Source organism: Anolis sagrei, chromosome 6 (genome assembly GCF_037176765.1).
Source record: "Anolis sagrei isolate rAnoSag1 chromosome 6, rAnoSag1.mat, whole genome shotgun sequence".
NCBI lineage: Eukaryota > Metazoa > Chordata > Lepidosauria > Squamata > Dactyloidae > Anolis > Anolis sagrei.
The window spans coordinates 79,499,179-79,515,582 of NC_090026.1; the positions used below are offsets into that span (position 1 = coordinate 79,499,179).

The 16,404-nt window shown below is 40.9% G+C and overlaps 2 protein-coding genes across 2 annotated transcripts in view; one reads left to right on the forward strand and one right to left on the reverse strand.

The window, feature by feature from the left end:
* Positions 1-3,369, reverse strand: part of NEK11 (NIMA related kinase 11) — a 117,828-nt gene extending 114,459 nt beyond the window's left edge. The window contains exon 1 of the mRNA XM_067470213.1: positions 3,165-3,369. The gene's annotated coding sequence lies outside the window, so the exon portion shown is untranslated. The remainder of the gene's footprint in view (positions 1-3,164) is intronic.
* A 36-nt stretch (positions 3,370-3,405) lies between these two features.
* ASTE1 (asteroid homolog 1) lies at positions 3,406-16,403 on the forward strand. The gene is made up of 5 exons (XM_060781824.2): positions 3,406-3,488; positions 7,774-9,109; positions 10,942-11,152; positions 13,769-13,964; positions 14,707-16,403. Exons 2-5 carry the CDS (start codon positions 7,793-7,795, stop codon positions 14,999-15,001), a joined length of 2,019 nt encoding a protein of 672 aa, XP_060637807.2. The 5' UTR covers positions 3,406-3,488; positions 7,774-7,792; the 3' UTR covers positions 15,002-16,403.
* The last annotated feature ends 1 nt before the right edge of the window (position 16,404 follows it).

The window sequence follows — 16,404 nt, forward strand, 5'->3', positions numbered from 1 at the left end:
GGGATACTTGTGAAACAAAGTCTTCAAATTCACAGTTGCAGTTTCAGTTATAGATAATCTATATAAAATGTTTTACAGGTGTTATACAACCCTAGCTCTCCTAGCTAAAATAGATAATTCACAATCAGGATTCTTTTGGAGGTGCAAAATACAGAAAGGGACATTCTTCTACGTGTGGCAGTCTTGCATATGGGTGCAGGCTTACTAGGAACAAATGATTAAGGAAACAATATGACCCACATCAAAATTTAAAAAACCCAGGGATGTGCATATTAGATTTATTCAGAGACAATCTAGAGCAGCTGGAAAGAGAAAATTGTCAGTACAGCTTTGTGACTGCACGCATAATGATTGCCAGAGACTGGAAAGGTGAAAAAACGTTAAGTATAAAAAATTGGAGGGACACATTGTGGGATTATATACAGATGGCCAAGATGTAATTTGAAACATGAAAGCTATGAAGTTTTTGCAATTAATTGGAAGACGGCTATAGCATATTTGATGGGAGAAATTAAGTAATAAAGACAAGAGGAATCTATTGACCTAGAATTATAGAGAGGCAATACAATAAGCATAAATTCTATGATGGTTGGTGATGGAAGCCAAGGTGGTGGGTGCACTGGGGGTGGGACAATGGGCTGATGGTGGGCTGTCTATGTATATGTAAACGTTCATATATGTGCATTATGGGTATAACAATACAAAAAATAAATAAGAGACTATAGTAGGTAGAAAATCTATAAATATTTCTAATAAAAATAGTATCAGCAACAACCACTTATAAATTGCAGCATGCTGCTGTGAAGATTGAGGCATACTTTCTGCAATGAGCTATGCAGCTCCCATATTGGACACATAGTATTAACACTACTCCAATACATCAAGTGGTCTCCTCCCTAGCTTATTTATTTATGCAAAACTCTTTCCTTCATTCTTATTTCTGCTCCTATCTCATAATTACATAAGTACACTGATCACTCATCTTTAAGGTGGTTAAACCAGGTTAGAGGTACCAACAGCAAACTAATTCGGTGGAGTTTGACAATCCAGGACTTTGACTTTGATATAAAACATGTAAGGGGTCAAGAAAATGCCATGGCCGATGCTCAATCCAGAGTAGTAGAGTAAGAAGACCGGAGGACTGTATATATAGAGAAGACTGGGTAATGATATGTAGGTAAATGTATATGTTTGCTTTGTTAACATGTTTTTTTCTCCCCAGGAAATGTATTTACTATATTTGTGTTTATATAAGGATAAGTATTGAGTGTTTAAAATGCTTATGTATACTGTTTTAATATAAACTTACATTGGAATTAGGAATCCTTCCTAAACAAAAGGAAAACGATTTAGAGGATATGATTCACACACAGAGAGATATAGTATTATAGATTTGAAAGGGACCCCTAAAGAAGGACAATTATATGTTGCATGTTCCAGAGTAGGCAAACCAGACAATCTCCACATCAACACTGACATAGAAACAACAAGGAATACTGTTTACTCACAAGCATAAAGGAATTACATATATTAGAAACCATTACTTTATTTTCCAGATCACCAGACTGGGCTACAGCAACGCATGGCAGGGGACAGCTAGCAAGTTTATATTTGTTAAAATTGTTCATTTTAATTATTGTATTGTTTTAAAGTGTTTTTTGCACTACAAATAAGATATGTGCAGTGTGCATAGGAATTCATCATCCTGGGTTGTTGTAGGTTTTTTCGGGCTATATGGCCATGTTCTAGAGGCATTTTTCCTGACGTTTCGCCTGCATCTATGGCAAGCATCCTCAGAGGTAGTGAGGTCCAAACTACCTCTGAGGATGTTTGCCATAGATGCAGGCGAAACGTCAGGAGAAATGCCTCTAGAACATGGCCACATAGCCCGAAAAAACCTACAACAACCCAGTGATTCTGGCCATGAAAGCCTTTGACAATACATTAAATTCATCATCCTTTTTTTCAAATTATAATTCGGCCCTCCAACAGTTTGAGAGACTGTGACCTGGCCCTCTGTTTAAAAAGTTTGAGGACCCCTGGTATAGACACACCTTTAGTAAGAAAAAGAAAGTCAATTTTTAAAAAATAGCTATTGGGAACACTGATTCCCAAATTTATGACTGTTCCAGCAGTCACCAGCCATGCCCTCCCCAATGCCAGAGATACAACTTAATGGTGTAACATTAGAAAATGTTGACCATTTCCGCTACCTTGGCAGCCACCTCTCCACCAAAGTCAACATCGACACCGAAATACAACACTGTCTGAGCTCTGCGAGTGCAGCATTTTCCCAAACGAAGCAGAGAGTGTTTGAGGACCGAGACATCTGTACGGATACCAAGGTGCTTGTCTATAAAGTTATTGTCCTCCCAAGCCTGCTATATGCCTGCGAAACGTGGACTGTCTACAGACGTCACATGCAACTCCTGGAACGATTCCATCAGCGCTGCCTCCGGAAAATCCTGCAAATATCTTGGGAAGACAAGTGGACAAAAGTCAGCGTGCTGGAAGAAGCAAAGACCACCAGCATTGAAGCAATGGTCCTCCGCCATCAATTCCGCTGGACCGGCCACATTGTCCAGATGCCTGACCACCGTCTCCCAAAGCAGTTGCTCTACTCCGAACTCAAGAACGGAAAACGGAATGTTGGTGGGCAGGAAAAGAGATTTAAAGATGGGCTCAAAGCCAACCTTAAAAACTCTGGCATAGACATTGAGAACTGGGAAGCCCTGGCCCTTGAGCGCTCCAGCTGGAAGTCAGCTGTGACCAGCAGTGCTGCAGAATTCGAGGAGACACGAGTGGAGGGTGAAAGATAATAGTCATCAAAAATAGTCATCAAGGAAGACCATCTTACTCGTCCAACGAGGGATCGCCTAAGTAAGTCCCACATTTATACCTCTATAGCAGCCCTGGGCAAACTTCAGCTGCTAGGAATTGTGGGAGTTGAAGTCCAAAACATCTGGAGGCTCAAAAGGTTTGCCCAGGGCTGCTCTATAGGTTTTGGATCCCAGAATTCCAGTGTCAACCGAATTGACTGGCGCTTCTGGGAGATGTAGTCCTAACCAGTGGGACAAAGACAGCTTTGAACAGCAGCCAGACACCCAAGAAACACGGGGAAAATGATGGGGAGCGTGCATACAGAAGAAAGGCAGTCCATTTACCTTCCATCCATCCTTGGGGCCATTATAGAAGCGACGGCATAACAGCAGCGTGCACTCTTTTTTAAAGGGAGAGGGATTGCTATAAAGACTACCCGCGTTTTTCCTTCTCTCTGTTGCATTCAGTCCCGCCTGCCTCTCTTGTTTGGCTCCGGTTGCTAGGATACGGCGCTGAGCGTGACGGGAAGACACACTTCCGCATTGGAGAAGAGGGGAAATGGGCGGGAAGCGTGTGACGTCACCGATGACGTGATTACGCCCCGCCCCCTCCCGTGATGTATAAAATGCGGGGCAGTTGAGTGACGGGCGCGCTGTGGACTCTCACAGGTATGTTGGGGGTCTGAGAAAACCCTTATCTTCAGGCCAAGCTGTGTCTCACTGCAAATTGAAACTTCTTCCATTTCATATAAGGGACACCACTTTACTCCACCATTGTATAGAATGGGCCTTGCACAACCATGGATTCTAATACCATCAGAGGGTCCTGGAAGCAAACCCCAATGAATGCCAAGGTCACACTGCAGTGACTTTTCACAACTTTAGATTTTTTTTCCTGTCAGAAACTACAAGTTGCTTCTGGTGTGTGAGACTTGGCCATCTGCAAGGACATTGCCCAGGGGATGCCCAGATGATTTGATGTTTTTTCATCCTTGTGGGAGGCTTCTCTCCCGCATGAGGAGCTGGAGCTGATAGAGGGAGCTCATCCGCCTCTCCCCGGATTTGAACCTGCGACCTTCAGTCCTGCCAGCACAGGGGTTTAACCCACTGCACCACTTTTAGATGCATGCCTAGGAAACCAGTTTTAATAAATATTCTGAGCTCCATCAAATACATAATTTATGAGACAGTCATTTTTCTTGTTTTATGCCATATCATCTACGCATGCAATAACTTGATGCATGAGTAAAGTATATGGAGCCCCTATTGGTTCAGCGGGTTAAACCGCTGAGCTGCTGAACTTGAAGAAGAAGAATTTATTTTTCTACCCCGCCTCCATCTCCCTGAAGGGACTCGGGGCGGCTTACATGGGGCCCAGGCCCAAGGCTGAATACAATTAAAAACAAAGCAATAACAATTAAGGCAGCATAAAACGGCGTAAGACAACATAATAATAATAGCTAGCAACAACAATAACAGCAGACTAATTTTGGAGGCAGAGAGGAAAACCACTATGTGAACCGATTAAAGAATAAGGTGGTTTAGTAAGGTGGATAACAATGTGTAATGGCATAGGAAATATGGAAACAGAGCAAATTAACAGGATCTGTAAATATAATACAGGACATAAGATTGAATGACAATTCAAGTCATGATACAAGTCGGCAGTTCGAATCCAGGGAGCGGCATGAGCTCCTGCTGTTAGCCCCAAATTCTACCAACTCGCAGTTCAAAAACATGCAAATGTGAATAGATCAATAGATACCACTTCGGTGGGAAGGTAACAGTGCTCCATGCAGTCATGCCAGCTACATGACCTTGGAAGTGTCTATGGACAATGCCAGCTCTTTGGCTTAGAAATGGAGATGAGCACCCCCCCCCCCCCCCAAAGTCAGATACAACTGGACTTAATGTCTGGGGAAAACCTTTACCTTTACTAAAGTACTAGCCGTCCCCTGCCACGCATTGCTGTGACCCAGTCTGGTGATTTCAAAAATAAAGTAATGAGAAAGTATTGTTTTCTAATATATTTAATTTCTTTATGCTTGTGGGTAAACAGTATTTCTTGCTATTTCTTTGTCAGTATTGATGTAGAGATTGTCTGGTTTGCCTACTCTGGAACAGGCAACATATCATTGTCCTTCTTTAGGGGTCCCTTTCAAATCTATCTTAGTATATCTGTCATATATGTTTATATGTGTGTGTATGTGAATCATATCTCTCTATCTATACCTATGGCTGGATGGCTCTTTGTCAGGAGGTCTTTGGTTATGTTTTCTTGCCCTGGTGAAGGGACTTGGACTGGATGGCCTTAAGGCACCATTTCTCAACCTGGGGGTTGGGACCCCTGGGAGGGGGTCATGAGGGGGTGTCAGAAGGGTTGCCAAAGACCACCAGAAAACACAGTATTTTTGACAATACACAGTATTTTCTGTTGGTCTTGGGGGTTCTGTGTGGGAGGTTTGGCCCCATTCTATCGTTGGTGATGTTCAGAATGCTCTTTGATTGTAGGTGAACTATGAATCCCAGTAACTTCAACTCTCAAATGTCAAGGTCTATTTTCCCCCAAATCCACCAGTGTTCACATTTGGGCATATGGAGTATTCGTGACAAGTTTGGTACAGATCCATCGTTGTTTGAGTCCACACTGCTCTCTGGATGTGGGTGAACTACAACTCCCAAACTCAAGGTCAATGTCCACCAAACCCTTCCAGAATTTTCTGTTGGTTGTGAACCCCACAACCAACATTATGAACCCCACCAACAATTCCATCGTTGGTGGGGTTCGTAATGCTCTTTGATTGTGAACTGTAAATCCCAGCAACTACAACTTCCAAATGACAAAATCCATGTTTTTGAGTGATGGGCACTCCTTGGGGTAGTAGGTGTATTGTGTCCAAATTTTGTGTCAATTCGTCCAGTGGTTTTTGAGTTATGTTAATCCCACAAACGAACATTACATTTTTATTTATATAGATAGTAGCTTCACAGTCCATTGAGCCTTACTTAGGAGCAAAAATTGCTGAACCAAGTGGCAGTTATTACTGTAGTGTAACTGGCATACCAGGAAGCATAGCCAATAGTTCCTAGGCTTACTGGCATCCCTTAATACTTCCTGTGTCTGCTTGTGGCAACAGCTGGACTTGCAGCCCAATGTTGACAAACCTGTGACCTTTAGAGATATTGTTGGTGTACAGCTCCCAGGAATGTGAACACTTTTTGGAACTACAATTCCTAGAATCTCTAACAAAACTAGTGTATATATGTCCACATGTGCAGCTTGCAAAGATTTAATGTCCTAAGTAGAGCTAGCTAAGTGACTGAAGAGTGAAGGATAAATATTCATATATGGACATTTACCATTAATGGACATAAGGTTTACCACTAAAGGATGCAAGTACAACATAAAACGTCCTCCTTAACCTAGCACACTGCAGGTGTATTGAGTTATCATTCATACTCCTGCTTACGTATAAGCTTCTGCAAGTTTTGCCAAAATCTGCTCCTATCACTTTTGACATTAATTAAAAATGCTGTTATGGGGTAATGAGAAGTAAGCCTCCAACTCTGCATGTTCTACTTCCCTGATCTTAGCTGAGAGCTTGCATTAGTCAGAAACTTTCCCTGTTAACACTGATTGAACCATAACTTTGGAGTATAGAGGTGGATTGCCTTTCAACATTGTTGTGTTCATTCTGACATCACAAAAATGTATCAGTGTTCATTTTTCAAGTAATTACATTTCAAATAAGTGCATTTTAACAATTCCAAATCAGTAATGCTGATTTCATCAACCAGTTGCAAAATGTACTAGTTACAATTAATTTGAACGTATTTCAAACAGTACTCTGAACTACCCTGATTCCCCTAAAATAAGACATACCCATAACATAAGATGTAGCAAGATTTCTAGGCATTTGCACAATATAAGCCATACCCTGAAAATAAGACATAGTTATAAGCGTGGCTGTGTAGCATACAAGGTCGGCTCCCCCTGTCGGCCCCGGTCGTTGTGTGCATGCTGCAAGCTGAGGCATAATAATAATAATAATAATAATAATAATGTTAATAATAATGTATTTATACCCCGCCTCCATCTCCCCCAAGGGGGCTCGAGGCGGCTTACATAAGGCCATGCCCATCAATACAGTAAACACAATATAAACACAGAAACACAACAGAAAATCGGAAAATAAATTACATAAAATGCAAAACCTTAAAGGGAGACATGGAAAATGAAAGTAGAAGACTCAGTGAAGTGAGGAGTAGGACACTCTGCTTTAGGTATTGTGTGTCCTCAGTGAAGGAAGAAGTAAAGCTGTGGCTGCCGTTTTACTCAACACTGTGGGTCTCTCATCCCCCACAAACACCAGTAAAGCTGCCGCTCCCCAGCATTGACCAGCAACAGTCTGTGGGTTTCTCTCACCCCACACAAACCCCAGGAGATAGGGGAAAAGCTTCAGCAAGCAGTCTGCTACTGAGCCCAGAGAGATCAACCCATACATGCAGATTGTTGTACCATACACAATAAAAATAAGACATCCCCTGAAAGTAAGCCATAGTGTGACTTCTTGAGGAAAAATAAACATAAGACAGTGTATTGTCGAAAGCTTTCATGGCCGGAATCATTGGTTTATCAGGCTCTATGGCCATGTTCTAGAAGCATTCTTGCCCGATGTTTCACCTGCATCTATAACACATCCATAGCTGTGACCTCACAACCTCTGAGGATGCCTGCCATAGATACAGGTGAAACGTCAGGAGAGAATGCTTCTAGAACATGGCCACACAGCCCAAAAAACCTGCAACAACCCTAAAAGACAGTGTCTTATTTTGGGGGAAACACAGCATTAGGAAGAAAAAGGGTTTCTTATTTTCTGACTGTTCACTTAATGGTGATGTTTGTGCATCACATTGCATTTTAAATACTAATGTATGCTTTTTTTTCCAACAGGGACCTTTTGTTCAGCGGTATGGGCATCCAAGGGTTTATGAGCTATGTAGGGGAACACAGGGAATTCTTCATTGACTTGCAGTTGAGGAACACAGATGTGGTAATTGATGGAAATAACCTCTACCATCGCCTTTACTTTGACTCAAATCTCGATGTCCGACACGGTGGGGATTACAATTCTTTCACAAATGTTGTACATCAGTTTTTTGAAGCTCTGACAATGTGTAACATACGGCCTTACGTTGTGCTAGATGGAGGGTGTGATGCATCCGACAAAAAGCTTACAACATTAAAAGAAAGAGCTCGGGAGAAGATCCAGGCAGCCCATTCTCTCTCCTGCGGTGGCGGTGGGAGCGTATTACCTTTGCTCATCAGAGAGGCCTTTAAACAGATCTTGGCTCAGATACAAGTCCCTTTTGTCCAGTCTTTTTCAGAAGCAGACAGAGACATTGTGTCATTAGCCAATCACTTGAATTGCCCAGTGTTAACATTAGATAGTGACTTCTGCATATTTGACCTAAAAGCAGGCTATTGTCCTCTGAATTACTTTCAGTGGAGAACTCTTTGCCGTGGCAAAGGCTTGCAAGACTGCTCCATCCCAGCGAGGTGCTTCTCATTAGAAAGATTTTGTAACCATTTCAGCAACATGAATAAAACCCTCCTGCCTCTTTTTGCGGTGGTGAATGGCAATGATTACATTAATCTGCCAGCTATAGAAATGTTTTTTAGCAAGGTACATCTTCCTGTTGGAAGCTCCCGGCAGAAAGGAAGAAAGCACCTCCGCATTCATGGGCTGTTGAATTGGCTGTCTCGTTTTGCTGATCCTACTGAGGCAATGGAAAATATACTGAAGTATCTGAAAAAACATGAAGCCGAGGAAACAAGGCAGCTTCTTTCCGCTTTCATGGAAGATTATCAACCCTCTGATGTTAACCTCAAAGATTTTTTCCAGGATGGAGTTTATGAATCTGAGGAAGTGAAAAAATTAGGACTACCTCATTGGATTTGTACTGCTTTTGCTAAAGGAGTGTTGGCACCATTCATTTGTGATGCCTTGGTGTTGAAAAGAACAATGCTTCATGTTCAGGTGGAAAATATGCAAAGGCCTAGTGCTCATGCTGTAGCTCTGCCAATTCGACAGGTTATTTATGGATTACTTTGGAATGCTTCACAGGGGTCCCCCAGTTCATCCCCAAGCAAAGAGCCCACTTCATCCACCCCTGTTTTCCATGAATTTGACAGGATTCAAAAGGCACTGAAGAAATCATTTGTTTCAGCAGCAGTATTGTCTGGAAAATTTGGGAGTGACCAGTATTCTCTGACTACATTAAATCAGGTAAATGATTAAAATGATGTGCATGAAGAGAATATAATAAAGCACACATACTTCTGTGCAAAAAAAAAGATGGCATGTGAGACAGAATCTGGCTCCTTTGGGCTGTCGGCTTGGCAGAGAAATCCTACCTACTGCAGATATTAAACCCAAGATAGATGAACCATATCATTCAAACTTCTGCTAGATTCACTCTGGAAGGGTGAAAGGAGTTGTTTTTGTAAAAATCCCGCCTTCAGCTTGCCAGTATTTTCCCTCATGACGGAAAAACGTCTGAAAAATAGAACTATGAATTCTTCACATCAAAAGCTCTTCCACTGCCTTTCACACACATCTGAAATATTATTTTGCCTTTATTGACATTAGAGAGGCAAAGGGCTTGAAGATTCTCTCACAGGTCAGCAAAGAGCATCAGATCTCAGTCTGTTCTCACCCTTGAAGATCTGCCTTGGAGTCTCCCTTGGATGACTTCCCTTCATGTATCCTATAACACCCTTCTAGGGATCCAGGATTCCAAATTTCTGGCTGTTGTAGCTTCAGAGACATACACAAAATGCATTGCTAATGCCTCTTGATATAATTAAAAGATTTCTAAAACCTAGGGAATGTCCGAGTATGATGGCCTTGCAAATGTGGAGTCTTGGCAGTGAGTACTTAGGTGACTGTGGAGCCCTATTCTTAATCTGCATGTTCTTCCAGAATGAGGGCATTGGTTTCCAGGTGGAAGGCGATCCCGGTCAGGGTTGGCTTGACGCGCCTACCTCCTGGAATGTTTCTCCCTTTCATCTTCCATTCATGCCTCTTCAAATTCCACAGCACTGCTGGTCAAAGCTGACTTCCAGCTAGAGCACTCAAGGACCAGGGCTTCCCAGTTTTCGGTGTCTGTGCCACAGTTTTAAAGCTTAACTTTAAGGCCATCTTTAAATCTCTTTAATAACCCTAACTAGCATAGTCAGTGATGAAACACAGCAAGAGTTGTGCAATAGCTCTGGTGAGCAACACATTCCTGTTTAGAAAAAAAACAGGTATCGGGGGGGGGGGGGGGGGAGTATGATAGCATATGAGGTATAAATAGGAGGGAGCCAATTCCTCAGCCAACATGGCTGTTTTCAGCTCAGATAGGGTCACAGAAGGGCAGTTTTGGACCATCACCATCTTATTGAGGCTTGACGTTTTCATTGACTTCTTAAATTCATTTTAGAAGATTGAAATAGTTGATAGACCATTGTATGCCCTAGGAAAATACGGTTTTTAATAGAGCATTAAAGTAATTGACAGATTAAAGGAAAATGTTCAGTTCACTTGTGTAAAATTAGATTTTTCTAAAAACATACCAAAGGGAATGTGATGTAGAGATAACTGGTCTTATATGCAAGACCAGTTATATGGAGCCCTCGGTGGCGCAGTGGGTTAAAGCGCCGAGCTGCTGAGCTTGTTGACCAAAGAGTCACAGATTTGAATCCAGGGAGCAGCGTGAGCTTCCGCTGTCAGCCCCAGCTTCTGCCAACCTAGCAGTTCGAAAACATGCAAATGTGAGTTGATCAATAGGTACCGTACCAGTGAGAAGGTAACAGCGCTCCATGCAGTAATGACTTTGGAGGTGTCTACGGAGGTGTCAACATCGGCTCTTCAGCTTAGAAATGGAAATGAGCACCACACCCCAGTTGGACACAACTGGACTTCATGTCAGGGAAAAACCTTTACCTTTACTCTACTATTCAAGTACTATGACTCCTTTGCTTATAGCTTCATTGTCCAAAATGGTTAACATATAGTTTGAATTTCTGTTAAAGTCAACCCTCCTCACAATATCTTTGCAATGTCTTGATTCACAGATTCCCTTATCAGACCGCCGACTCTTTTTGCTAGAGACATTAGGAGTGACAGATAGCATCCTTGAAACAGTTCCTTGTCACCTGCAGCTTCCTGTAGCTGTAACCTGTTACTGGATACAACATGCTGAACCCAAAGTGAAGTTACAGCACATGAAGGCTTTACTTCTTGGAGTAGTATTTGGTGAATTGGACAAGACAGTACATAGCTCAGGTATGTTCAGAGGGTTAATTGTACCTTGTTTCAGACTTAAATTCGTCAGAGATTGTTTCTATACCTCAGTGTACACATAAGCACTCTCCATTTCAGTTGTTGACTAGTATTGCTATATCCTAAAGCAGAGCTGGGAAGTAATTACTGCTGGATTCCAATTTCCATTAGCCATAAACAACTTGACGAGTAATGAAGCACGATGGGAGCAGTAGTCCATCAACCTCCTCTATTCTTATACTTTGGGTTCAGTTTTATAAACATTCATGGCATACTTTGAAATATAGCTACGCTTTTTTATATTGTATATCTCTTCATAGACTGGTTCAAGATTGGGAAAGGCGTATGGCAGGATGGTATACTCTCCCCCAACCTATTCAACTTGTATGCAGAACACATCATGCGATGTGCAGGGCTTGAGGAATGCAAAGCTGGGGTGAAAATTGCTGGAAGAAACATTAACAACCTTAGATATGCAGATGACACCACTTTGATGGCCAAAAGCGAGGAGGAGCTGAGGAGCCTTCTAATCAAGGTGAAAGAAGAAAGCGCAAAAGCTGGGTTGCAGTTAAACATAAAAAAACAAGATTATGGCAACAAGAATGATTGACAACTGGGAAATAGAGGGAGAAAACATGGAGGCAGTGACAGACTTTGTATTTCTAGGTGCAAAGATTACTGCAGATGCAGACTGCAGCCAGGAAATCGGGAGACGCTTCTTGGGAGGAGAGCAATGACCAGTCTTGATAAAATAGTGAAGAGTAGAGACATCACACTGGCAACAAAGATCCACATAGTTAAAGCAATGGTATTCCCCATAGTCACCTACAGATGTGAGAGCTGGACCATAAGGAAGACTGAGTGAAGGAAGATCGATGCTTTTGAACTGTGGTGTTGGAGGAAAGTGCTGAGAGTGCCTTGGACAGTGATTAAGATCCAACCAGTCCATACTTCAAGAAATAAAGCCTGACTGCTCATTGGAGGAAAGAATAGTAGAGGCCAGATGAAGTACTTTGGCCACATCATGAGAAGAAAGGAAAGCTTAGAAAAGACAATGATGCTGGGGAAAATGAAAGGAAAAAGGAAGAAGGGCTGACCAAGGGCAAGATGGATGGATGGCATCCTTGAAGTGATTGGATTGACCTTGAAGGAGCTGGGGGTGGTGACGACTGACAGGGAGCTCTGGCATGGACTGGTCCATGAGGTCACAAAGAGTTGGAAACGACTGAATGAATGAACAACAACTAATCTCTTCATAGCATGACTTCACTAAAGGATGTGTAATGAAATAACCTTATGTGCATTGACACCCATTCCAGGATACCTCTATGATCACTGTAAGAAGATCCCAGTCTCAAGAAGTATAATTGTGGAAAATGGCTTGCATATTATGTCTTTTTCTAAGAGTAGGGAAGGCTACATGTCTCCGTGTTCTTGGACTACAGCTCCCATCAGTCTTTAACCTTGTCTATGCTGGTGAGGGTTAATAAAAGCTGTAGTTTAAAAGTATGTGGAAGGTCACATTTTCTTCATGGTTAAATGGTACAGGGAGTGTGAGCAAAAGATTGGGATGATGAGAGACCCTCAGGATGGAAACTCAGTGGTTAAGGTAGTATTTCAGATTCCACCTCCACATCTCTGCATATGTGCAAAGGTTTTCCAGTATTATGGGATGCTATCTAATTAGGACAGGCATTAAGTTAACTGAAATCATCTTCTAGGGAGGTATCTTCTTTTAGCTATACTTTGCACAAAGTTTTACAAAATATTGGGTTCAAAGATTGGTCTATTGCCATTTGTGGCTAAGTAACAAATAAGCATATAGTGTGAGAAAGTACATAGAAAACATGATAGGAAAAATATTCTCTGGATAAGATTAAAATTCCCATATGCAACTTTTCACCACACTGTTATATTTTTACTGTGCCATATTTGTAAATAAGATGTTACAAAGAACAGGTAAAAGAGGTATGAAATGTAGGTAGAAATAAAATAATGGAGAAATGTAGTTATATTAATTACACATACTTTGCTTAAGTATGAAAGGTTATTGGGGTAGAATTATAGAACACAAGGGCCAACCAGTCTAACCTCCTGCCATGCAGGAACACACACTCAAAGCACTCCTGACAGATGGTCATCCATTATCTGCTTAAGGATTTCTAGAGAAAGAGTCTCCGCCACCCTGTGAGGCAGCATAATCTTACCATCAGAAGGTTCTTTCTAATGTTTAGGTGGAATCTCTCATTCTGTAATTTGAATCCATTGGTGTGTGTTCGAATCTCCAGAGCAGTACAAAACAAGCTTGTCCCCTCCTCAAGTGAGCCATCATTTCAAATATTTAAACATGGCTACCATGTCTCCTTTCAGCCTTCCTTTCTCCAAGCTGGACAAACTCAGCTCCTTCAACCGTTCCTCATAGGGCTTGACTTCTAAACATTTGGGGTGCCCTTCTTTGGACACATTCCAGCTGGACAATCTCCTCCTTAGTAGGGTTAGTAAACAGTAATGTTTTGAGGAGAAGAATATATTCTACATTTTAAAAATATTTTCATATGCATTAAAATATTTTCATAATGTTCTGAAGCATTTTGAAAGGTGTTTTCTTTTGTTGTATAGACCTCGAGGTTCCACACATCGAAGTCAATAAAATTGTTTACGACCAGTTCTTGAAACGGAAAGAAAAGAAATATCAAAAGGAACCATTGGAGTTAGATGCTGCACACATTTTTTGCCAGTGGCAGTGCTGTCTTCAAATGGGATTGTATCTCAATCAGCTGCTTTGTTGTCCTCTTTCTGAGCCAGATCTTACACGGTAAGAACTCGTAAGCCCACAAATGTATGCACATTTGCGTAAATTCCACTGAAGTCAGAGGATCTAATATCTGAATAAGGATATGTAGGATCAGTCTGCATGACAGAATCAGTCCAAAATCTCAAGAATTACAATGGGACTGAAGTATGCCTAATTCTAGGTTTATAAAAATATCACTTTTGACATATTATAAGGGCATGGCCAACAGTTGATTTATATGGAACTAAATCTTTTCATTAATAGATTGAGGTAAATATTGGAAGTGCTACAGGCAGTGTTATAGTAATGTTGGATTCTGACCCTGGACTGTTTTTTTCCTACATCCCATCCCAGCTCTCTTAACCATGGCAGGGGACATGCTTCCCTAGTGAATAACACAAACCAGCACACATTTTGATGCCTCAAATTCTATCCCTGTTTCTGGGACTCTTTTGGTGGTATTCTATGGATTTAGATTCCTGTTAGCTATATCCTAACCTTCCCAGGTCCCACATGGCAACTGAGACAATCTGTATTTTTGCCCATAGTCATTTTTTTCCTGCCTATGGGAAAAATAGTTACAAAACATTTAGATCTCAAATTAGGTAAAAAATAAAATCAGATGATTTATCTAATTCAAAGATGAACACCAGTATTGAAAGCGTCAAAATATATGAGTATGAGAAATTTCTTGCCAATACGGTAGTATAATATTCTACTAGACATGTAGCACATTAATCATTTTCTTTCCTGTCTTTGCCAGGCTTTACAGTGGGACTCTGGTGCACAAACTGTATCATGAATTAAAGTTAGTATCCACACCAGAGGATTTGCTCAGTGCATCTCCAAGAATGCACCAACTTTATTGCAATTTGGTACGTATAGTAAAAGATGTAACACCATCAGGCTTCTTCCAGAAAAAGAAGTCCAAAGACCATAAAAGAAAGAACAAGCATTGCAACGGCAAACTGCTAGATAAAAAAGAAAATACTGCACTGGACAATTTGCCTTCATGCAGTAGTAGCAATAGATTTGCAACATTGATGGTGGAGAACTAAAGGTACACGATGAAACCACCAATCCTCAGGTATACCTGCCCTTGCAGGTGAAATTTCATCTGTACTTTTCCTAAAACTTGGCAATAATCAAAAGATAATACAGAAGTGTACAATGTTAACATTATATAATTTATTCCCAAATAATGGAGAAGATGCAGAATTTACTTATTAAAGGGCTAAGTTCCTCAGTATGGGATACATTGCTTTATGAATATTGAGTATTTATAAGATACACTCTTAATGCTCAGTTTTTCTTATTAGAAGGCACTAAATATGTCTTGTGAGCCATCTGAAGAAATCCCTATATGTGGATATCAGAACCTGCACCAGCAATCATCAAAATGAAAGGACCATAACTTTATCATGGCAATTAGAAATATCGATGAGAAGGCAATTCACATTCTCCAAATAGGAAAAATGCCTCTCTTCATGCAACTGGAAATCATGTACCACCTTTCGGATGGAAAGATGTAGGCCCCTTCAAACAACCTCAGATCAAAAAAGCATTGGGTGCTTGTAGGTTTTTCGGGCTATATGGCCATGTTCTAGAAGCATTCTCTCCTGACGTTTTGCCTGCATCTGCATGAGGTCTGACCTCACAACCTCTGAGGATGCTTGCCATAGATAAAGGTGAAACATCAGGAGAAAATGCTTCCAGAACATGGCCATATAGCCCAAAAAACCTGCAAGAACCCAGTGATTCCAGCCATGAAAGCCTTCGACAATACAAAAAAGCATTGTACATGAGTAGAAAGCACAGTCCTGTATATGCACATCTGAGGAAGATTGTGTGTTTCTTTTTGGGAATGCTTTTAAATCACTGAAGAGTTTTTTTTAGGGTGATGAGGGAAATTTAGAGCAAAAAAAGAGAAAGAAATCCTGCTATGAACATAGAGAACAATTTTGTTCTTTTGTATCAAGCAAGAAGAAATTGCAAGATAATATCTAATATTTAAATCAATGATTCAATGTTGATGTTCACATCTCTCGTCATAAGTTCCTCTATTAGCAAAACATACACAAAAAGTATCAGGGAAGCCCTTTCAGATAGATAATCCATTTAAAAAGAGTTCTGTTAGCTCTATTTCAAAGGCTTATTACAAAGGAAGGAAGAAAACCTAGTGTGATATTTTTACACTGTAAAAGATCGACCACTTGTGGAAGAATTCTGATGTTATGATGTGGCTTGTCTGGAATTCATACTGTTGATAATCAAGATATTGTTTGGTGAGTGGGCCTTATGGGTTAGAAGCAGGAGGTTGTTAATATAAGGAAGCAGTTTTAACTGCTGTAAATTTTATCCAACTATGTGTCTATAATCAGTCGGTTGTTGTTAATTTTATTACTTTGTACATCTATGGAGAAAAAGGGTCTTTGGGCCATAATAAAATTTTGTTGAAAAG

Excerpts from the sequence above, each read along its gene's own strand:
- ASTE1 (XM_060781824.2), top strand. The coding sequence starts at position 7,793 with ATGGGCATCCAAGGGTTTATGAGCTATGTAGGGGAACACAGGGAATTC. Across the intron at positions 11,153-13,768 it reads CAAGACAGTACATAGCTCAG|ACCTCGAGGTTCCACACATC; the intron begins GTATGTTCAGAG and ends TTTGTTGTATAG. Across the intron at positions 13,965-14,706 it reads TCTGAGCCAGATCTTACACG|GCTTTACAGTGGGACTCTGG; the intron begins GTAAGAACTCGT and ends TGTCTTTGCCAG.